This window comes from Salarias fasciatus, chromosome 4 (genome assembly GCF_902148845.1).
Source record: "Salarias fasciatus chromosome 4, fSalaFa1.1, whole genome shotgun sequence".
In the NCBI taxonomy this organism is placed as follows: Eukaryota; Metazoa; Chordata; class Actinopteri; order Blenniiformes; family Blenniidae; genus Salarias; species Salarias fasciatus.
In genome coordinates, this window is record NC_043748.1 from 14,577,226 (window position 1) to 14,600,775 (window position 23,550).

The following is a 23,550-nucleotide window of genomic DNA, read 5'->3' on the forward strand; positions in this document are numbered from 1 at the left end:
CCTCAGTCTGCGCCCAACAATAAGGGATGTTGTGTATTCTGCGCAACGTACATCATAGATGCCTATAAAAGTAATGTATACGCTAATGACCTTGAGTCACATTTCTTTTGGATTGCACTCCGGTTCAACTGTCATTATCCCGAGTAAATTAGCTGAAAGTCATTTAGCGTGCGTCTCTGTGGGAACATATTACTGATGCTGAATGGGCGCAAAGTGCTCGTGTTGGCAAAGCTCCGTGATTACAGACATCTGGTCCACTAGTCATCCATCCACGGCTCGTAAACGAGTATCAGCCGTGTCCTTTTAGGTTCAGCGGCGAGAATGGACATTAAAAGGCAAAAGTCTACTCATATCGCGGGCAAATTGTGATAAAATCGAACCATTATCGCCACTAAATCACGTGAAGTCACGTAAACGTTTTCTCGCCTCTGCCTTCCTCAGTGGTGTTGGACGACTCCAAGCGCGTGGCGAAGCGGCGCCTCATCGAGGAGAACCGGGAGAAGAGGAAGCGGGAGGAGATGGTGAAGACGCTAAACATGAGGCCCGAGCCGGACACCGCGGAGTGGGAGCTGATCACCATGGTGACCGAAGCGCACCGGCACACCAACGCCCAGGGATCCAGTTGGAAGCAGAAACGGAAGTTCATGGTACGTTTTGGACGGTCAGCTGAGCAAATGGTTTCTGAACATTTTGTTTTTTTTTTTACAATAACCACAAAGAAACTGGTTTTTGAAAAGGTGAATTGAAGAACCAACTCTTCCAAAAGCCTGAAATCTCCATCCACATTGTTTTGCGTTGGAAACAGTTTTCATATTTGCAGCAGAGAGCTTGACAGAACCATACAGCCTGCCTGAGCAAAAAGAGAAAAACCACGATTCTGAAGCTTTCCCCCTGGTTAGAAAAGCGTCTTTTCAGAAGTCTTGCGACAGACATGTGATCCTGATGTGGGACTTTTTTCTAGTTTGGCCTCGATCCTCGGATTCCTTCAGACACATCATCTGCAGCTGGATCCCTTCATTGCTTCAGAACTTTAATTTGAATTATACATCGTCTCAATGAAAGAGGAAGAAGTCACAGAAAGGCATTTTTCAGGAAGAACTGGCATTCTATATTTGTTGGGGGATTTTGACTTTAAGATTTTACAGCTTGACCCTTTAAGAAGGGGAGGGGGGAGGTCAAACGTCGAGCCAGAACTGCCCCACCAGAGGATTCCATCCAAAATAACACTGAAAGAGAAGAACTTAAGAAGATATTGACTGGATTTTTTTTCCATACATGTCGCTGCTTTTTGCAGGGTATTCACGTGGGACTGTAGTGTTTCCTTAAGTGTAGTGTTCAGACCACATCACTGAGAAATGGGATGACTAATGCAGAGGAAAAGCTTCTGCCTTATTGATAAAGTAACATTAGCACTAAAACCCTCAGGTGAGGGTGAATGAGTAGAAACATGAACGCTGAAGCAGCAAAATGTTTCAAACTGAGAACATTTTAATGTGTCGTACACCAGGAGGCATCGTTAAAGATGACATAATGGTCAAACTGTGCTAATTTTTCTTTAGAATAAGCCTCATAGTGATCACACTGGGCTGAAATGAGTTGGACACCCATGCCGCACATCCTCATGAACAATGCAGACAATACCCATCATGCTCTTGGGAAAAGCTTGAAAGTGAGATTAGACATTAGCACCCATCCATCTTTTCTTCTTCTTTATCCACTTGTTCAAGAAGGGAGTCTCTTGCAGCTCGCACGGAGGTTACGCATGCACGTTACCATAAAACGAAAAGGAAGAACATGCAATATAGATAGCATCGTTTGGAAATAAGTCACACAAATGTTGCGAGCACAGGATAATACTTTCAGTTCAATATGAAATAATTGCAAACACAAAATGATATTATTTTTTTAGAATTCTGTCTCTTCGATTTCTGCAGAGCGTTCATGCACAGTGCGAATAAACAGCTGTGCACAGTGATATGTTATGCAGCCCGACGAGGAGTGGCACATCCTGTATGTTTACTGCGTTCAGCCTCTCTTGACTTATAGAAAAAGTGCATCGGAAAACATGAAGTCTTCCTAAAACGTGAAGCGGCTGTATGAAATGAGTGGGCGTTGTTTGGGACCCACACAGCAGTTCCTTCCTTCTTTTATGCAGCTCGTTATTCCAAAAGCTTCCTCCCCGCAGTGTGCTGGGAGTCGTTTCCACTTCAAAAATCAAGCTCCAGCATGAAGGAAATCGACTTCTTTTCATTTTGTGGAGAAAGGCAGTCGGACAGCTCTCTGTTTCATCAGCGGCTTCCCCTCGTGCCGACTCACGTGTTCAAAGACGCCGATGGTTACTCGGGCACAAAGGTCGGGCGGCAGTTACCAGGCAACCGTTCCATAAAGCCGGAGACGGGGTTTTTTATTTTTTTGAAAAGCATTTTTAAAGGGTTTCTTTTTTCTTTTTTTTTTTTTTTTGGACAAAGGAGACAAGGACGCCCGAGAGCAGAATGTGTATTTGGGAGTGAGCAGCAGAGCCAATCAGAGTACAGCCTGCAACGTCACAGCCTTACTGCAAAGAAATACAAAGAACATCAACAATTCTAGGAATACAGAAGAGACGGGCATACAACAAAAGTTTAAAAGCTCGGGGTGTTCAACTTTTTTTTTTCCCCGAGCGGCCGTCAGGAGTTACTGCTGCAGCGTCTTGTGAACACGCTGCGCCGTGTTTCAGCGTCGGCGTGATCATTTTTACAGATTTTTACAGACGTTTGTTGTCTGACTTGATTTACAGTATCCTGCTAATGACCCTCAAGTTTACCCCCAAGTGATCCATAAAGCCGCTCCATCATTGTGTAAAGCTGCTTCCTGGCGCTCGTGTTCCCATTATCCCTCTTCATCAAAACAGGATGAGGATCAGCTGTGCGCCGCTACCACCACATCCCTCTAAGCTGACTCCAGCCTATTTGTCCCTGTTGCTCTGCGATATGGCTCTTCTCATTATCCTTTTGTCAGCCTGTTAAACTCAGATGATGTGTTCCTAATTTGCTCTGCACTCCTGTCTACTATCTGCTGTGTCTTTTTATAGCGTGGCGGTATTTAAATTGGTTCCACGCTGTTACCATGTGAGTCTCTGAGCCTTTTAATGAGCAGCGACTTTGAAAGATTCTGGGGTTTTTCTTTCTCTTGGTCGGTGTTTCATCACCGCAACACCAGCTGAGGCCAGTTTCATACACACAAAAAAAATAAAATAAAAAATAGAGCTGAGCCCCCTTTTTAATGTAAAAACTGTACAATGGAAGAGAAAAAAAGCCATAAGCTGAGCTTTCAGCTGTAGCTCAGAGTTTTCAGTCCTCTGAACATGGAGTAGAGCTCTCCTATGCTAATTTTCAAGAGGTTTTTTTTTTTTTCCTTTTATGCTTCACAGTTACAAAAATAAATCCATATTTATCTTTCAGGACTCCTTCATGTTCACCCTCTGGAACCAGCAATTTAAACCTTCATGGTCCCTCCAGAAACCCCCCCCCTTTAAAAAGACTCTTTATGAATGAATGCAATATTTGAAAAGAATATGGTTCATGACAACACTGTTAAACCATCTGCAATTTTTACTTAAAATCACTCGATGTACAGTCACCAGATAACCTCAAACCTCGCACAGCTCCAACCCAGCAAAGTGATTAAATATCAGCTTTTTCTCTCACGCTCTCACGCACCTTTCTTCAGGGGTGTCAGATATAAGGCCCGTGGGCCTAAAAAAAAAAAAAAAGAAAGCCTGAAAACCATGCTCCTGGTTAAAAGGAAAGTTTTGCCAATCTTCTGTCATCAATTGTTTTGTGAGAGAGTATTTTCCTCCCCAGTTGCTCTAAAAACTGCCGTCTGACGGCTGCGTGAGCCCGACATGTAGCAGGCAGCTTTATGATCGCTAAATGGCCTTGTACATGAATAAAACTCTAATTTGTTTAATTGATAAAATTCCTGGAGCCAACTGGTGAGAGGTTGGACGTTTAATAGATTTGCAGACTAATTCAATCAGCGTTTACAGGAACAGCTTTGCAAACAAGCGTTCTTTCAGCATTAAACATTAAATCAACTTTACATAACAACATATAATAAGCGCTGCTGTGTTTACGATCTAACTAGATTTGGATGGAGGTTTGCTGCACCAGTTTGTCCCATTACGTTCCCATCTGGACCGAGCAGGAACTTTCTTCTAGAACCAAATCACCTCCTGCCGTCTTTTTATTGCTGCCAGGTTGTCACTGATTTATGGGAGGAAGTAAAGAGCTCAGTCTCAAAGGCTCACTTATGAAATTCAACTTTCTTACCTCTGGTTATCTTCCAAACATGCTGCCGCTATGCAGAAGCCAGCGCTTGTAATTTGACACCAGCATCAGTGTTTTTTTTAAACGGAGACTTCAGAGTTTGCTCAAAAACCTCATAATGAGACGTATTGTGAAATGCTGAATGTCACAAGCGGTCTGATTCAGAAAGAATGACTCGATGCTCCCGCTGTGCTTCCAGCCCGACGACATCGGCCAGGGTCCCATGATGCCCACATCGGACGGAGACAAAGTGGACCTGGAAGCCTTCAGCGAGTTCACCAAGATCATGACTCCCGCCATCACCCGCGTCGTCGACTTTGCCAAGAAGTTGCCCATGTTTTCAGAGGTGAGCCGGATATGAATAAGCGCGCGCGTCCGTAGGTAGCGGGCGGTTCCTGGAAGACTCGGACCGTGAAGTGTATGGACATGGCGTACGGTTTGGTCGCCAAGCGTCTTGACTTCAGGAGAGTACTCGAGGTAAATCTAGGATTCACGGTGCGACTCAAAGGTGAAAAAAGAGCATCTATATTCAGAGAACATGCAGGTTAACAACATTTATCTAAAGAAATCCCAAATCAAAGCTGAAAAGTAACAAAACAAAAATATTCCACTTCTTCAAATTTTTAAAACTGTATTTTGCAGTGTCAGTGAAGTTTCCATTACTCTGCATCTACTTTCCAACATAAATATCTCAGTTGATTCGCTTCCTTTGGAGCTTTTGTCTTTCCCATGATTCATGAAACACAAAGAGGCTCCATAGCGAGCAGCATCTTTACTGCTGTGGTGTGTAGATTTGAATTTTTGGAAATTACACACAAATAAACATGTGGTTTTTCCAGATCAGCAAATACGATGAAATCCTCAATCTGAATGAGGTTCTTTTGGATTGTTCACTTCCTGTTTCTGCAGCTTTCGTCCCGCTGCTCGCCATTTGGGAATATACCGAACAATAATCCGCCTCCTCCCCCCGAGCATCTGCCGAACTCTGTCTCTGTGGATGAAATGATGAGTCACCACTCCAGTGTGTGTGTGTGTGTGTGTGTGTGTGTGTGTGTGTGTGTGTGTGTGTGTGTGTGTGTGTGTGCCCCACCTATCTGAGTGCAGCCATCATGTATATTGTAGGGACTTCCCGGTTACATAAAGCACAGCAGGGGATTTGTTGTGCGATAAATCGTGTAAGTTATTCTCTGCAGTGCTCCAGAACATCGTCTCACTTATGTCCAACACATCAGAATCATTTGTGACAATCAGTTCTACTCCTGTAGAAATTGCTTTGAGACAACAAGGCAGCTTTTAAAGTTACTTTCTGGACATTTGAGGGCATGAAAACAAACTTCAAGCAGTGCAACAGCAGGAGAAATGTGAAAATGTGAAAAGAAAAACTTGATACAAATGAAGTGGTGAGTTTTCTCTCACTGAAGGTTGCAGGTTTGATTCTGTATCTGTCCACATGTACAAGTGTCCTTGAGCAAGACATTGAGTGTCTTGCATGCCAGCCGCCTCGATTGTAAATGTGATCAACAGTGTAAAGAGGGGGAAATTGAAACCTTTCACGTGTTGATTTTCCCTCCGGATGACCAGAAAGCTTTTCTCTCGCAGCTGCCTTGTGAAGACCAGATCATCTTGCTGAAGGGCTGCTGCATGGAGATCATGTCGCTCCGCGCCGCCGTGCGCTACGACCCGGAGAGCGAGACGCTGACACTCAACGGCGAGATGGCCGTGAAGCGCGAGCAGCTGAAGAACGGCGGGTTGGGCGTGGTGTCGGACGCCATCTTCGATCTGGGCAAGAGCCTGGCGCAGTTCAACCTGGACGACTCGGAGGTGGCCCTGATGCAGGCCGTGCTGCTCATGAGCTCAGGTGAGCGGCGACCCAGCTGGACTTTAACTTCCTAAAATCCTATAAATTGTAGAAAATAGATCATTTCTCTTGTCTAAAAAGCAACAGGAAGTAGAGCGAGACGTGCAACGACAATATGTTTGGATTATTATTATTATATAATGTAAACAGGAATACTTTATTTATGTGTGTACTTACTGCAGAAGCCATCAATATTACATGCGCGGTGGAAAATCACACTGCAATCCGATAATCCATGGGAATACCTACACAATGGAAACGTCTGTACATGAATATTAAAGCCGTCGTTACACACATGGGATTGGACGTCCTGTCGAGAGTCTTCCCTTTTCTGCATGTGAATGTAATCGTTTCTACACATTCAACATGTTTTGCGTCGTATTTCTGATGATATAAAACACATCCCCGTTTCGTTTGGTTTGTTTTTCAATCCCAGTTCTTGTTACCTGTGGTCTTGTCATTTTTTGTTTTGCATGCGTTTTTATTTATTTATTTTTTTTTTTTTGGTCCACCTCTCCTCGCTGCTGTGCATCAGAAGCTTCCTCCCTCGCAGAATGAAACGATCCTGACAAAAATACAGTAAAATATTCAATAACCGACTCATAAATAATAAGAGAGATCTGTGCCTCTGGGCTCACATCACTCAGCTGGTGCACAGAATTCATTTTTTAACATTTTTACTCAACCGGGCTTCACGGCGCAACAAAATGCGTCCTGTCAGTGCGTCGTTCTGACATCTCCCGCTACTTCACAGAGTAGCTGCGTCTCCTCTGCATGTCGGGATCACTCCACCAGTCATGTTAAGTACTCTTCAGCCTGGAACAACGGATGTGTTGTGTCCTCCGCCAACTTTTTCTTACTTCAAAGAGCGTGTGTCGTCCGCATTGTGCGTAGCTTCGGGCATTGTGTTCTCCAGGTGCTTTTCCCTTCATCCTTCCTTGTTCTCGTGAATTTCCCGTGGCATATAAGAGCAAACTGTTTTACGCTTTTGCTCTTAAAATAGTACTGCAGTTTGGAAAGAAAAGCACATTTCCAAGAACAATCTCATTGAATCAGGGATTGCATCTTGACCGGATATCTTGCAGCCCCACGCCACTATTTTAGTGGAAACTTGGAAGAAAAAGCACAAAGACAATTCCCAGTGGATCATGCAGCGGGTTCTCTTTCAAACGCAAGGTTGCAAATTTGATCCCACATTTGTGGAGGAGCTCTTGGGCAACATACTGAACACCAAATTGTTTGAGGTTTGAGCGCTGTTCTTCACATGGCAGCGGTCTCCTTCAGTGTGTGTGAATGTGATTAACAGTGTGAAGGAGCTTTGTGAGAAATCTATTCACCATTTAATGGAAAGCCAAATAACTTTAAGGCCCTATTCAAAAGGCAGCTTTTGTTGTTTTGTTTCATTTGTCAATAACAACGAGTCCACATTCTGTCGGGACTCTAGTTTCAGTAGTTGAGAGTCCCCCGTTACAACAATCCAACTCTCTTATCCGTCCATGTGAAGGTCTCTGCACTCACCATTGTTAATGTTTATAGTGTATTGTTCTCTGAATGTATGTGGTTTCATGGAAAAAAAACTAATTCAGCTTACTACTACATCGTTTTCAGCATTTCTGCAGTTTCACTGCACAGGGACAATGTTGCCTGAAAAGAAAAAGCAAAAACAAAGCGAACAAAAGCTTACATTGAAGCCTTATATCTGTCTGATCCAAGAGAGGTTTTGTTTCATTTCTATCACTTGTCCCGTCTCCTGTCCTTGCAGACCGGTCGGGGCTGACCAGCGTGGAGAAGATCGAGCAGTGTCAGGAGGCCTACCTGCTGGCGTTCGAGCACTACATCAACTACCGCAAGCACAACATTCCCCACTTCTGGCCCAAGCTGCTGATGAAGGTGACGGACCTGCGCATGATCGGGGCGTGCCACGCCAGCCGCTTCCTCCACATGAAGGTGGAGTGTCCCAACGAACTGTTCCCCCCGCTCTTCCTGGAGGTCTTCGAGGACCAGGAGGTGTGAATCAGTCACCCCGCCTTTCTGAAAAAGGACGCATGCAGGGTGATCGGTAGAAGAGGAAGCGTGGGCGAAGGACAAGAGAAGAAGGATTTTTTTAATTTTTCCTTCAGTGGGAATGTGATCTGTTAAATTTTTTTTTTTTCGTTTTGTTTTTTATTTTGTTTTTTTTTCTTTTCCTCCCCCACCCCCGTTTTTGTTTGTCGAACACTCACAAGACCCACCGCCCGCCACCAGCAAACACACATCCACACCAATACGACACACACTGGTAACCTGGCAATGCTTCTCGTCATCCTGACAGGGGCGCACATACAGAGTTCTAAGGATTTATTCACAGGTTTTAAACACACTGCCATAGAAGTACAGTATCTCGATATGCAAAACACATCGGTTTAACTCCTCTTTGCACCTGTATGGACAAACAGCTGTACTTTACCGGCGACTGATGCAAACCGGGGGGCTCGGTTTTACCTCGACTAGCTGCACACCCACCCAACACCTCAGACAAAGTGTAGTCCATTTTTTTGAAATCTCTGGGACCTGATCATTAGCACTTCACAAACACACACACATACACAAACACACACACAGCCCTAACCCCCGTCCCTCCAAAACAGCCCCCACCCATCTCCCCCCCCCCCCCCCCCCCCCCCCCTGCGTCCGCCCCACCACGACCGCGAGGCCCCGTGAGTGTCCGTCAACCTACCTCCCTCACGTACTGACCTCTCTGTAACGTTATCATGTACACACAGAGACATATACAGACACACACATACACACACACACACACACATACTGCAGTGCTTGCATATATAAACACACACCCCCACACTCTTACCTCATGCATTGTAAAAATGTGTTTCCTCGTTAATTGTGTGGGCGGTGGTAGTCTAACTAGAAAACGTAGAGCCATGCAGTTACAAGATACAACAGAAACACTTTACATCTATAAATGTAGTATTTATTGGCACGTGCGTCACGTAGCTGCAGTTAACCGTTATGTTAGAGACTAGCATAATTTATGAAAACGACCCGGGGTTTGGATCCCGGTCTGCGGCAGGAAAGACATCCAGCATAAAAACTAGCCAAGTATATAACAACATGCTGTGGCGCCCCCTGTAGGAGGGAGCGGCCAAATAGTCTACGATAAACCTATAATGTCTAATATTTTTACTTCTTAAAAGTTTAACAGTAATCTCTAATGATGAAGAGAACACGTAGAAAAATACACTTTTAGCGTCACCTCAGAGGCGTTAGTGTATGGTGCTGTAGGAATTTGTACTGTAGTTCTAGCCCGTCCAGTTTGGTGATACCACTTTGTGACACTTGGTGGTGTGGTGAGTCACTCTGACCTTTCACCTGTCTGATTGTTAAAGCTCGTGGAAACTGAGAGCAGACTGCAGAGATTCATTAAATGAATGCTACAGTGACTCACTATCGCCACCTAATGGCTACATGGGGTGTTACCAAAATCTTGCATATTGTACCTTGAAAGTTTATAAGATGTGATGAACATCACTGTGCTTTCTGTAGTCGTAGATCAAAAAATAAATCACAGCCCTCGAGAGTCTGTACTTTATATATTCAGCTATAGCGAATAGCTAGTTGCTTAGCTCATCACAAAGACTGAAAACCATTATTGTCCTGTGGTTAAAGTCTCAAAAACACTCGTTTTATGATAGTCGAAGCGACTAATCCTCAATTCTAAGAGTAGAACTTGATTATATTTAGAGTCTAAAATATAGCTGACTTTGCATTTCCAGGTTTACGCTAAGCTAATGTTAGTTTTCTTCATGATGTATATAAAATCTATTCTTAATACTTAGAGAGACTAAAACATGATTTGAGGCCATGTTTCCCAAGAAAAAACAAAGTTTATTTCAAATATATTTGTGGCCTGTACCAGCTCTGAGAGCTAATGTTAGCATGTATAGCATTCCACCTCTCACAAAGTGTTAAATTAGTTATTTATTATAAGCGGCACTGTTAAACCAAATGTATGCCAGCACCAAATATAGTGGCTAGCAAGTAAATGTATTTTAGCAAAAAACAAAAAAAAAAAAGAAACAATAGGAGTTGATGGAGACCAAAAATTATGCTAAAAGCAGCCGATTAATTTTTTTACGTCCACTAAGTGGCCAAATATAAGAAAGTAATAAAAGCTAAGCAACAGTTGACTCTCCAAGCAGATTATATTTGGTGACGTTTGAATATTCACAGTTTGTTTGAAAACTGATTTCACGTTCCTGAGAGTGTTCAGTATTATCTCACTGTCCTTTTAGTTAGAAAGATAGTACTCGAACTGAAAGCACAGTCGTATTCATGGCATCTTATCGCTTTTGCATCCAAGGTCATTATTAATAAACTGCAGCCTACCGTGAACGTCTGCTTATATTTATATAGCTAGAATACCTCTCCAACACATACCTCTTGTTTTCATTACCTCACACGCGCACATTACACAAATCCGTTAAGTTGTTGTCTCATGTATTACCTCAGTTGTTTTGTTGCTCATCCTTCTCCCCTGCTAAAATCCCGCCGGGCTGCACTCCCACTCCCCCTCCACACACCCTCCCCCACCCCCTCCGCTGTCCCTGATAGTTTAGTCGCTCCACAGTTCCGCCTCCTCAGCGCCCCGCCGTCCTCCCGCTAGGTTCAGCACTAGCACGGAGAGGTGGCGGTGGTGGGAGGGGGGCCGGGAACCTTACCTCTGCAGGCTTCCCCCCCAAACGGCGCCTGTACCCATTTCAAGTCCCGCCTGAAACCAACAGATTCTACCTCACCTCTCATCTCAGTGCAGCTGCCCCTCTGTCTGCAACACACACACACAAACACACACAGCATGCAGATTATGAAGATATTAATAAATCTATATATATATAAAAATATATACATTAATATATTATACACACACAGATGGGTGACGAATTAAAGGAAAAGCAGTTCCAGCCACGTTGATTCTCCACGTCTTTCTGTGGTGGGGATGGTGCTGAGAAACTGAGGGTCATCTGTAGCTGTTACATCAGGATGGAAGATAAAGGCGCCCTCTGCTTTGTGTTTTTCAAATTCGCTGCGACTCCCTCTAACCCGCGAAATCCACCAGATTGTTTTGGATCCAACGCCACTCCGATCTGCAGTACGGTGGTGTTTCAGACGTCGCGCTGCTTTGTGCCGCTCCGAAAACTTCCTCATCTAGTTTGATGCAGATGACGTTGACGTCTTCGTGTTTATTAGATTTTTGAAGTTTCATCATTCGGACTAGCAACATTTCTGAAGTGGAGCAGTTCTTGAGATTCAATCAGTCTTTTTCCGTCTTCAAATGTACCTCAATGTTTAGCTGTATTTGAAGAGAAATAGTAAAACATAAACAGACACTTACCTTTTTTCTGGACTTGAGTCAAATTTGCTTCGGCTTTGCTTTTAGCCTTCGTTGTTTTCTTCTTTCTTGCATATTCTTTCTGCTATGCTGTTTGATTTAAATTCTGCTTTTTGACGACATTGCGCTTCAGTGTCAAACAGAATTGTTCTGTAGCAGCATACTGTTGTCCTACAGTGCCATCTGGTGGCCATGGATGATATTTACCAGTATATTTAAAGCATTACCAACTAAACACTAAAAAAAGTACGACTTATCGTCCAGAAAGTCCATTAATTTCTGAAATGCTCGTATCATAGGGTGGAATCACACATTACGGTGGATTTCAGGGTTACAGAGATGAGCAGCCACGAACCATGGAGGTAAAATGTTTGTTTTGTTTTGTTTTGTTTTTTTTTGTTTGTTTTCCTTTAGCTGGTCACCCGTCCAGATATATATCTATATATAGGTGCACACAGTGTACACATGAATTGCCAGCATGGACCCTGTGAGTGTGCTGCTCCTTTCTGAAACGGGCCATGGATCAACCGTCTACAGCTCACTCGGCAGACGCCTCTATCTCCAGTTTTTCATCACACACCACGTGGGACCAAGAGTCACTCTGAATTCTTTTTCCTCTCAATCTCTCCTTTTTATTTCGGGTCCTGAAATGACAGCGAGGGCGGGGTGGGTGAGTTTGGGACATTTACCGTGTGCCGGTTGAACTTAATAAACACGAAAGCTGTCGGAGGAAGGAGGACGACGACAGCTGGAAGCTGGGACTCCAGTGGAAGCCATTACGGCCCCGTCGGGTCAGGCCAACAGACTTGTGGGTGGTGACTGGGAGGTGAATTCAAAACAGCGAGTGGGTCAGCAGTATCCGGCGTCACCCCGGGGCTTGAGGTGAGGGAAACGGCGAGTGTGCGACTGTGGCGGCGTGACGCAAAGGCCAAGCCGCTTGCAACCGCCACGCAAAACAAAACAAAGGAAAAAAAAAAGAAAAAAAAGAATTAAAGAAACAAACAAACAAACTGACCCTGCGATGATACATCTCCAGATCCTTCCCTCGCCGTCGCGGCAGAAACAGACTACGGCTATCGAGAAGACTTTTCTGAGCGACCGTCCTATCCCGGAAAACTTACAACATGAGTTTAACACTGCTGAGAAGATCTCCACCAACCATATCCCCAATTGCCATCCACGACAAATAATTATCAGGTTTTTTTCTGTTGCACTAAAACCACAATGTCTGTATCCCGTAGAGGCCCTCCTGAAACCCCCCCCTCCCCGCTCCCCCTCCCCGCCTTCTCCTCCAACATCTTTCCTGCTCTTGCCTGTCTGTAGCAGTCTTAACAATACTCTCTCCGACACACGCGATCCACTCTCTCATCTCCCGATTACCTGGTTTTAGAAGAAAAACCTCCAAGGACTGTGACATGGCCTCTAGGCGCCGCCACTCTCAGTGTTACTAATCTATGTTGCAGGGTATTTAAATAGAACATGCTGATTTTACAGGGATGCATGCATGCACACAACACACACACACCTACACATACATACACACACACACACATACACACACACGCAGCAATAGGATGATCGAGCTGTACAGGATCACACCCGCTGTCTCCAGGCCTGCTGTGTTTGTACTCCGCTCACTATCACTGTGAATGAAAGCCATGCAGCAACCCGGTTGGGGGGGGGGAGGGAGGGCGGTGGGGGGGGGGGGGGGGGGGGGGGGGGGCGGTGGGGGGGGGCGGGGAGAAGGGCGAGTCGCGGCTTCAGACAGGAAAACTGCTGGCTTAGTAATTCAGACATGTCAATGTGCCTCGCAGAGGTCGGTAATACAAAATATACACTATACAGTATATAGAAGCATATATTTATAGATATAGATATATATAAATGTTACAGTTATTGTACGTGGCATTAGAGCTATCAGTGGCTGAACTCCTGCTGCCAGCTCCGCTCGCGCCTCCGACTCCGGCCGACCCGTCACGTAGCAAAGGGTGTCAGGAGTCCGTCTACACACCTGTGTTAGTTTCCCGTCGACGCGCTTCGTTTGCCTTGCCGGTGACCACCAGCTCGCCTCCATAGACCTCACCCTCCACTCCTCCCGTCCTCCTCGGTTTCGCCCTCGTTCGGAGACTGCAAAGACGAGGCCGGCGTCACGATCTGCGACCCGAGCTGGCAGCACAGCCTCTCTGTCTCTTTCTCTCTCTGTCTCTCTCTTTCTTTCTTTCTTTCTTTCTCAGCCAAATGATCACCGGAGAAGTCCTCTCCCTGTTCTCTTAAAATAAGTAAACACACCAGCACCACAGAGCACACTGCCTTCAGCCATGATCAGATGCACCAGCATAGCAGAGAGACAGCAAACCATCCTCCTTCACCGAAAAAGCCATTCAAACCCGGACACTGACGCCATCATTCTGCTGTTCAGACCGCGGGCGATTCCAATTCACTTCTTTAAATCTGGTCTGTTAATCGGGACGAATCAAAGATCGCTGCAGCAAAACTCAAAAGACATGGAGCGCTTCTTCTTAACTTTTATGGCTTCATAACGTCCTCGCCATGAAACAGGAAATCATAAAAGCTTTTTTTTTTTTCCCCTGAGGGTCTGATTCTGGAAAAGTTGGCTGAATGCACAAGCGGTAGTTGAGACTGAGATCATATGCAAATCACTCAAGCTTTTTAATTAAATCGGCACCTGGACTCTAAACCAACCTGCCTGCAGTCCAGATCTGTTCCTATGACGGACATAAATGGGGAAAGTGTAAAACTGTGCAGCACATTCAAACCGGAATTAATCAGAATCAAGAGAAGGACAACAGATCTGGATCTTGTGCTGTCATGTGTGCAGCGTGTCGCCTCGCGTCTCATGACTGAAACAAATTACCCACTAAAACTGTCCTCTTGATCGCAGCAACGACTCGTCCCACACATGCAAATATTCAGTATTAATTGAGCCTTCCTTCATGTGGCATGTGCACAAATACCGAATTACATAAATCACCATGCAGTTTTTTTCTGCCCTGTGAGGAGAAATTACACTAGAATTCCCCAAACAAATTGGTAATATGGATTAATTGGACCAACTTCCAAGTCGGTCCATGTAAAACGAGCTCAGACGATGAAAGCTCCTCTGCTGTGTTCCTGAGCTCAGGCATTGATTTCATTAATGTAATTACTCTGAATGTAACTCAAAGTGCTTCATAAGCAGTGGACAGAGCGATCAGGAAGATTGGATGCAGACACACAATCAGCCTGAGAGTTTGAGCGATTTGCTCCTGATCGCATTCAGATGCTTTTGTGTTTTCTGTCCAACTTCTCCCAGAATTGTGGACCGCTCGCATCTATGTGAAGTGAAACGAGAAGAAAAAAAAAGATAAATGAAAAGAGAAAGATTTGCTCTGCGTTTCTCGAACGTGGTCCGAGTTGTGGTGCACAGGTTGAAGCGGCCCCCCTCCCCTGTGTCACCCCCCCCCCGAGCCAAGCTGCAGAAGAAAAGCAAAAAGTCTCCATAATTTCTGCTCGGTGACCACAGAATTGTGTTTTCTCTCTCTCTCTCTCTTTCCTTCTCTCTCTCTCTCTCTCTCTCCTCCTCTCTCGGTCTCTTCGATTAGAGTTAGGGTTATGTTACGTTTACAATAACCTATAATGTGAACTCGACGATGCAGCATGGCACAAAACTCTAACAAACCACTCTGAGAACAGTTCAACTACTGCTTTTATTTACTACTTACCCAGGGAAAACATCTGTAAGTTAACATCTCTTCACACTTTTCTTCACATCTCTCTCTTCCAGCTCCTCTCGCACCTCCCAATCCCAATTTTCCCCATCCAGCATCCCGTTTTCTCGGTCTTCAAAACCCTCCCCCCCCCACCCCACCACACAAACACACACACATACACACCTCTTCTCTCGCGATTTTACTCCCCGACCCCCGTCCACTCGGTGTGCACCTTCTTCTTCTCCCTCTCTTTCCCCTCCCTTGAACCCCCCTCCCCTCCCTCTTCCTCCCCCACCCCCACCCCTGCGCACTCGCACAGAAACCTACTCCAACTCATACTAGCACTCTTTGGTGGAGAAAGACGACAATCCCTGCAGGAATATGTCCACATGTGGAATGTAAAATACTAAAATTGTACGATTAAAGACACGGTGTGAAGTCCCACACTCATGTTGTTTTCGATGTTGTTGATGACGTTGCTTTCGTTGTGCACCAAGTGTTCGTTGTTTCCGCTTATTCTGGGGATGGATGAGTTCTGCAGGTTGGGTTGAAAACCCGGATCGCGTGACAGACTGCTACTGATGAGTACTTTTTGATATAGTATGTTTATAAAAAAAAAGACTTGGGGTGTGAGGACTGAATATCTTGAGTGATGTAAAAGCAAGGGATGAAGTGACTTTGTTTCGGGGGTTAGAGGAAAAACAAGCTGTTTTTTTTTTTTTTTTTTAATGATTCTTCTTTTATGTCATGATTGATTTGCATCTGATTTTCTTGGTAAGTGAATATCTGTCTATCTGTGTTGATGCTTTACTGTGAGAATATGGCTGTATAAGCACTTTCAGACCATCGTTGGTGCAGTGGTAGCTAGTGCTCGAACATCATCCAGGAGTCAGGGTTCAGTTCACCTTCAGTTTCACTAATCGACAAATAACGTTTGAAAAAAAATAAAAACCCTTCACACAGGATCCCTTTAGCTAAAATAAATCCAGGTCCACTGGTCGCTTCACACAAGGAGGAATTTTGGCGCCAGAGCCAGCTAATGCTAACAGTTGTATATAGCAGCACTTTATTATTCACTGTTGTGTAACAGTGGTCGACTTTAAGTCATCGAAAACCTAAAACATTTTAGTGTGAAAAACTAGAGTGTGGTTTGAATTTGTATTCTGACTTTTTCAGAAAAACAAAAAAAAAAGCAATTTTTCAAGTTTTTAAACTCGATTTATCTTCTCTGCTTCCTGCTGTGTTGTCAGCTGCTAGCTTCCGCCAATTAGATAGCATAGATTTAATCATGATTACATTTTTATATTGTTTTTTTTTTAATTTTATCAAACTATATTTTCAAAAAAAAAAAAATCCACCATTTTTTAAACATCTTCCAACCCATGTATGCACCAAATTTGAAGCACTCAAAGCTTTATGTATGACACATGAAGTTGATTTTTTTAATTAAAGTAAAACTCTTTGAAAAAAAAAATATAAAAAAAAAACTTAATGCAAAAACTTAAACTCATATCACAAGAAAAATAAAGAAAATTCATTGGAAATGGTGACAGAATTCAAGCCAATAATTTAACACGTATGCACCTTGATTGTACCTTTCAGAAAAAAAATTCACAAAATGTTAAAATAACAAAAAATCAGGTTGAAGACACAAATAATACAGTATGATAGAGCTTTCAAAGTCAATTTCATCACAGTATCTTGTGTCTTTTCCAAATTCAGGTGATTCTTACCAGCTAGAATCCACTTCCTACCATCACCAACACGTTTATTAATACCGAGTCCAAAATATTTCCCTCATATACCAAATTAGCCTATTGTATTTCTGCTGTGTTGGCACTTTGAAGAGAACATTAGCACGCACATTTTCGCCCTTCGTATTGTGTGAGGACCAGTTGGACCAAAGTTTTCTGTTTTAACTAAAAGATTTTTTGGTTTTTCGTCAAGGGAGTGTAGAAAAAAAAAATTGTGTAGGGTCGATCGCTTTAAATCCAACACTTTTTTTTTTGGTAATAAAGTCACTTAACGATGATACAAAAAGTACTTTTATGGGTGTTTAGAAGAGTTGAACATCACTAAAGATTATCTATGTTTAATAAATAAAAAAAGATCAGACTTAATTGTGTTTTTATCATTTTTCATGGTTTTCAGAGTTTTTATGCGACAAAACACTAATACCTTTGAACCAATTGATTCACCTTGACTTTATATTAAATCACTGATAACGAGGAAACATTCAACTGGTATTAATGGTAACTAAATAATATAATTATTTATGGCTAAATATTAAGTGAGAAATATAAAATTAACCCTTTCCCTTGCAAATACTTTCTCTACACTCCCTTATTTCTTCCGCTTCCACAGAACATCACCTAACTTACAGTTTTAGTGCAAATATTTTGCAATTTTTTTGCTAATTTAAAGTTTTCTTTGCTTTTTTTGCCCCCCAATCCAACGTCCAGTTAGTGGAACTGACAGTGAATGTGAACCTGAGTCCTGCTCTCCGCAGTTGCTTGGGCTGTATCACTTGCTAAGCTGGGCATTTGCTCTTACTCCTGATCTGGGTCAACAAAAACAGAAAAAAATCTAATAAAAATCCCACACTCACCCTCATGGCGATCTCAACCTCAGACCAGGATCATCTTTGCAATGTATAAATCTGCCATACGTACATATATATTCTATATAGATCTCAATGTTGTGACAAGATTATTGCTTTTGATGGAAAGTAAGCCTCACCATTCAAAATATGAAAGTGTAACAGAAAAAAAAAATCACAAGATAAACCAAAAACAGAGTAAAAAAAAAAGATGTATACAACTGTTCATACCTCATCGTTACTGCTTTGCACCAGAGTAAAGGAGCGGGGAGTGATCAGTCTCAAGCATGGAACAATTCTAACGTACAGGAGCCGAGCGCAGCGTCGGGGAGATTCAAAAACGTGCGGGCCGCCAGCTTTATGGCGGCCCGAAGGAGCAATTTGAGTTTTGACAGGCACAGTTTAGTGTGGAAGTTTCTGGTTGAAGCCTTTTCACGTCCCAGAAATGTAAGCTAGACTGGATTAAAAAAAAAAAAATACAAAATCAACAAAAAAAAATAATAACCTACTGCTCAAGATATGTCATTAATGTTGGGTGAATTTGGTAGAAACGCTTACCATTGTAACAATATTGTGGCTCGGAAAAACAATGCACTTAACTTTGTTATGTCTATAAGGAATCGATAGCATGAACTATGAAGCCATGCTTTGAGTATTTATCATCAGCTGGCAGGTATTTATTCCTTCTCTATGTGTGTTCTGCCCTGACAAACCAAGAGAGGACTGAAGCTTCATCAGGACAAGAGCGCGCCGGAGGGACCCCCCGAGTCGTTTGGCCAAACCCAAGCTCAAATTATCACACAGTCATCTGCGTAGAAAGATGTCATCCTCTTCCAAACTCCAGTGCTGCTGTTTGCACCCAGTGTTTCAACACACAGGCCACGAAATTGTGCCTTCAATAAGAAAAAAAAAGACAAAACAAACAAAAGAAAAAAAAAAGTTTAAGTCCCCATGTCCCGACTCCTATTCCCGTGATGAAAATGTCCTCTCTTGTTCTGGTTTGTTGCTCCTTGCAGACCCCCTAACCCCACCCCTCCCCTGTGACTTTACGCGGTAGCACACAACCCGGCCAAACCCCCCCCCCCCTGCCCAGCCCCGCCCCCGATTATCCCCGAGACGTGAGGCGAGGCCCCCGCGGCACGCAGCGGGCCCGCTGTAACCCGCTTGCGAAGCAGCCATAACTTTGTTGGCAGAGCACAGTGTTGAATGTAAAGCTGAATGTGACGTGGGTTGAAGCGCCCCGAGATGAGAGTTTTGATGGTGTATTTGATTTTAAAAAAGTTCAAACAAAATAAAAAACAAGAAACGAAACAAAAACAGACACAAAAAAGAAAAAAAAAAAGGAACAAAAAAAAGTTAATGCCGGTCGTGGGTTTGTAATGGGCACGGTTGTTGTCTTGTTTTCTGTGACAAATCATTCATGGCACAATCAGAGAATGGCATCTCAATGGCTCAAAGCTGTTTGTGTTTGTGGCTGTGTGACATTCATTTTCAACATTATAAAATTATTTGATATCACTTTGGTCTGCTTTGTCTCTCTCACTGGGGGGCCGGGGGGGCTTTGTTTCAGGGGATGAGTCTGAAAGGCTGCTGTTGCTTTTGTTTTGTTTTTGTTTTTTTTTGTTTTTATGCCTGATTCAACTCAATGCATCCAAATCAGGGGATCTCAGAGTGGAGGACACACACACACACACACACAGTCTTGTATTTCTATCCTTGTGGGGACCGTTCATTGACTCCCATTCATGTCTAGCCCCTAACCCTGACCCTTACCCTAACCCTAACCCACACCACAACAAAGCCTAACCCTAAAGAAATGTTTTTGCACTTTTACTTTTTTCAGTAACAACAACATGGTCAAGAAAACACTGTTTCTCCTACTTAGGACCGGAAAAAGGTCCCCACAAGGCACGTCGTTCCACGTTTTGCTATCCTTGTGGGGAAATTTGGCCCCGACAAGGATAGAAATACAAGAACACACACACACACACACACACACACACACACACACACACACACACACGTAAAATCTCTCTTTGTGAAGCACATTAGATTCTTTTCATTTAAATCCTCTAATTCAGTTAAACACACTATTCCTACATTCACCTTATAAATATGAGGAAAATCCTGACAGGAAAAGGCATCCCCCTGAACCCCTCCAGCTCTCCGCCCCATGTTCTGTGAAAACCACTGATCTCAGTGAAACCGCTGAACGATCCGAGTTTAAAAAAAAATTCCAACTTGAACCATTTCCTCCGTCACTCAAACTGATCCCAGCTCACTTTGAAAGCGTTTCTTTTAAATTCAAATCAATATTTCTTGGTAGCAGAAAATATTTAATCAATTCATCTCTTTGTCAACTGGAACAAACAGTATTTACCGTGTGATGAAGTGGAGTTCTGATAAGTTTGAGACATTTACAAAAAAAAAAAAGCAAATTGTTTTCAGGGAGAGTCATTGATCCTCACTGAAAATACAAGCATCAATCACTGCTGCGCTGCAGTGTGTATATGTGGGATTTTCTTCTGCAGAGTGGTCTGAAGCAACTCGCAAGAAAAAAAACAAGAAAAAGCTTCTTTTTCTCTTTGGCTTTCGCACTTTTATTAGAAACCAAAGCTAGAAATGTTCTCATTTCCCAAAGTAATTACACAGTTTGCTGCGGCGCTCCAGGTGCGTCCTGTTTGGTTTAATCATCCTTGAAGCGGGTCTCAAATGAGTCCACCTGTGGCACGGTGTAATTGATTGGACGGACAACGGCGCACGCTGGGCTTTCTGAGATCCCTCAGCACTCGCTGCATTACAGGAGAAAAACACAAACAAGATGAAGTTCAGGGAACCGAGAGCAGGAGGAGAATGTATAAAAGCAGACGGAGAGCATCTTAAAGCAGTTTAAAGGCGACATCCAAATTAAATCTATTCTCATCAAGTAAATTTAATTAAGGCTCCATCACTCAAACCGTTTAAACAGAATAGCTTAAAAATAGTCAACTTTGAGTTTACTGATTGGGATCCGTGAGGCTAATACTCAAAATTTATAGCAAAACTTCACTTACTGTTGAACACCAGGCATGGCGGCGGAAGCATCATGCAGTGAGGCTGCTTCTCGAAGGCGATCGTAGTTTTGCAGCAGGAAAAACGTCGGCACGTTATCAATACTTTCCACCTTGTGTCAGTTTAAGGCACATTTTGGGGACTGATATCAAGACTTTTGATGAATGACTGATGGTTGTGTTGGCGAATTCTAAACATTGAAGCTGTGCCGATATCCATCCTTTAGAATGTAGTTTACAAACATATTTCTGTTCAGTGCTCATATTTTTAAAAGTTATGTCTCCATTTGACACACTGGTTCAAGAGCTTTGGAAAGATGAATAAAATGTTATTTAAAAACAGGATTTATTAATTTCTCATTTTCATAAAAGGAAATTTTATCAACAGACGATGATAGATGAGGGACCAGATTTTTAAAAAGAGATATTTTTCAGCAGTAAGGGTTAGGGGTTAACCCTAAAGGAGCCATTCGAGACAAAGCTAAGAAATGAATATAGACAGAAGTTCATTTGTCTCTTCCATATTCCAAAATGTAAAACTAATGAACTGTAATGACGTCTTTAGTTTTTAGCGACGCTGAACCAAGTTTCTGCTAAAATAAGTTCAGTTTCTCCCTCTGGAAGATTTCGATTTCTGCTCTTTTTCCACATTTCTCCGCTGAATTGGAGACAATGTCTTGTTTCTAATGAGCGGTAATCAGAGAAAGCTGCAGGAGTTGTCTGGGCTGATTGTGATTGCTCCCTGCAGCAGACGCTTCCTCCATGAGGTAAACCCCCAACGCCTCAAACCGCGTTGGCGAAGCACTTTTTCCACGGTTTGGTTCGCCAGCGAGGTCAGGCGCGCACGCTCTCCAGTCTCAACCAACCGTCTCACCTTTGGCATCCGAGGAGAGTTTAGAGTTTCAAGGGGGTTTTAGTCAAAAGCACGATGAACATCTGAATCCGTATGATTAAAAAGTTGTGCCAATAACATAATCTGAGGTTAATTAAAGAGTAGAACGATGTGCTCATCTCTGATTGTTGTTTTCACTGACATTTTGGGCAACTTACAAAGCTTTTTTCTCATTCACGTTGGGTTTGTATCTGAGTCTTTGCCAGAGCCTTAAACGGTGAGGTAAACTTTCCTGGCGTCTGGCTCGGCGGAGGGGCTTGGCGTGGACGTAGGGGGGACGAGCCCAGCGTGGAAAAAACACACACACACACAACCGCACATGTTGTGGCCGGCCGTGCGGCCAAGTCGAGAGCTGAAAACTTGCTTACGACTCAACAATTTCTGATGAGGATAATTGAGTTTTATTTTCCAGCTCGGTTTCCTTTTCTGTCAATTACTTTCATGCAATAAACACACGGAGAATAAAACCCGACACGCAGTAAAAACTCGGGCCAGAGTGTTTGCTTTGGAGACTTTGCTTGGCGGGGACTCCTAAATCCTAAAGTTAAACTCTCCTGAAGTTCATCTGGCTTCATAACAATGGCTTTATTTACACAGCACATTTAAACATTTAGACAGAGATTCAGGCTAATCAAGCACATTAACAATACACTTCTTCTTGGGATTTTGCTCCCTGATTGCTGCTCGCTGCCCGGATGTGTTTCACCTGTGTGTGAGTGTGTGATCGTCTTCACCTGGTGCCAGCAGAGGACTATAGAGGGCCGAGTGCTGCTGCTTCTTTTTCTTCTTGCTCCGTCTGTGTTCCTGCAGGCGGCAGGACTTCAAGTGTCTGGGCTTTCCAGCTTCTGGAGTGGCCGCTGGTTCTGCCAGCATTATTCTGAAATCAAAGGAGCCTGATTGAAAAAGCTCGATGTTCTTCAAAGGATCTTAAACCACAGCTTCTCTCGCTGCTCTGTTTTTCTGCAATGTCGACTTAAAACATGAAGTTCGGAGGCTGCAGGCAGATGTAAACACATTGGATGGTTTTAGGGCAGTTTGAGCGGCACAAATCATGTTTTGCTTTGTTTGTTTTTTTTTAATTAAGCTCCAATCAACTCTCATGCGTTTTCCTTAATCGGATCTGATGTTTTTCAAAGCCACATCTGTCTAATTGACCATGTCATTTTTCATTTTACCTCGCTCAACTGACAAAGTCATCACAGTTCTGGACCACAGGAGGCAGGACAGGATCACACTGAAACCATTTTCTGCGTCCACACACACACACACCTCCAGCCCAGAGACAGAAGCCACCGCTCCAATTAAAGGCCATTGTTAAAAAGTCTACTCTTTTATCTTTTTAATCACCTTTATCATTTGGTCAAATGCAAATTGCAAAACGGCTTCCAGTTTCAGCGTGAGGCCTCCGTGTTTGCCTCGGTCTTCATGTCTGTCCCTCAATAATTCACGCCTTTCTGTTGCATTTTAGCTGTTTAATGTTTATTCTTTATCAGAATTATTATTAGATTTGACCCAAAAGGGATGAAGCTGTCACACACAGAGAAAATGGAAAGAAAACCAGACACAGCTGCTTCATTCAGACTAATCAAAATGAGGGTGAAGCTCACGCACACACACACACACACACACACACACAGGCACACATTGAAAAGTAAGAGGAAGTGAAGGAGGTGGGTGTATAATGAGTGGAGATGTTGAACAGAGATGACATGAAGCCAGATGTCATCAATCCCAATATAAAGAATAAA

General features: G+C 43.3%; 1 protein-coding gene across 7 annotated transcripts in view; it reads left to right on the plus strand.

The window, feature by feature from the left end:
- LOC115386500 (thyroid hormone receptor alpha) overlaps positions 1-19,139 on the plus strand; it is a 128,641-nt gene extending 109,502 nt beyond the window's left edge. For 6 of the 7 annotated variants that reach the window (XM_030088817.1, XM_030088820.1, XM_030088819.1 and 3 more), the window contains 4 exons: positions 442-647; positions 4,507-4,653; positions 5,907-6,165; positions 7,928-19,139. In XM_030088817.1, the coding sequence (XP_029944677.1) occupies positions 442-647; positions 4,507-4,653; positions 5,907-6,165; positions 7,928-8,178 (863 nt within the window). In that variant the 3' untranslated portion in view covers positions 8,179-19,139. The remainder of the gene's footprint in view (positions 1-441; positions 648-4,506; positions 4,654-5,906; positions 6,166-7,927) is intronic. The other variant, XR_003931305.1, reaches the window with a different exon arrangement.
- The last annotated feature ends 4,411 nt before the right edge of the window (positions 19,140-23,550 follow it).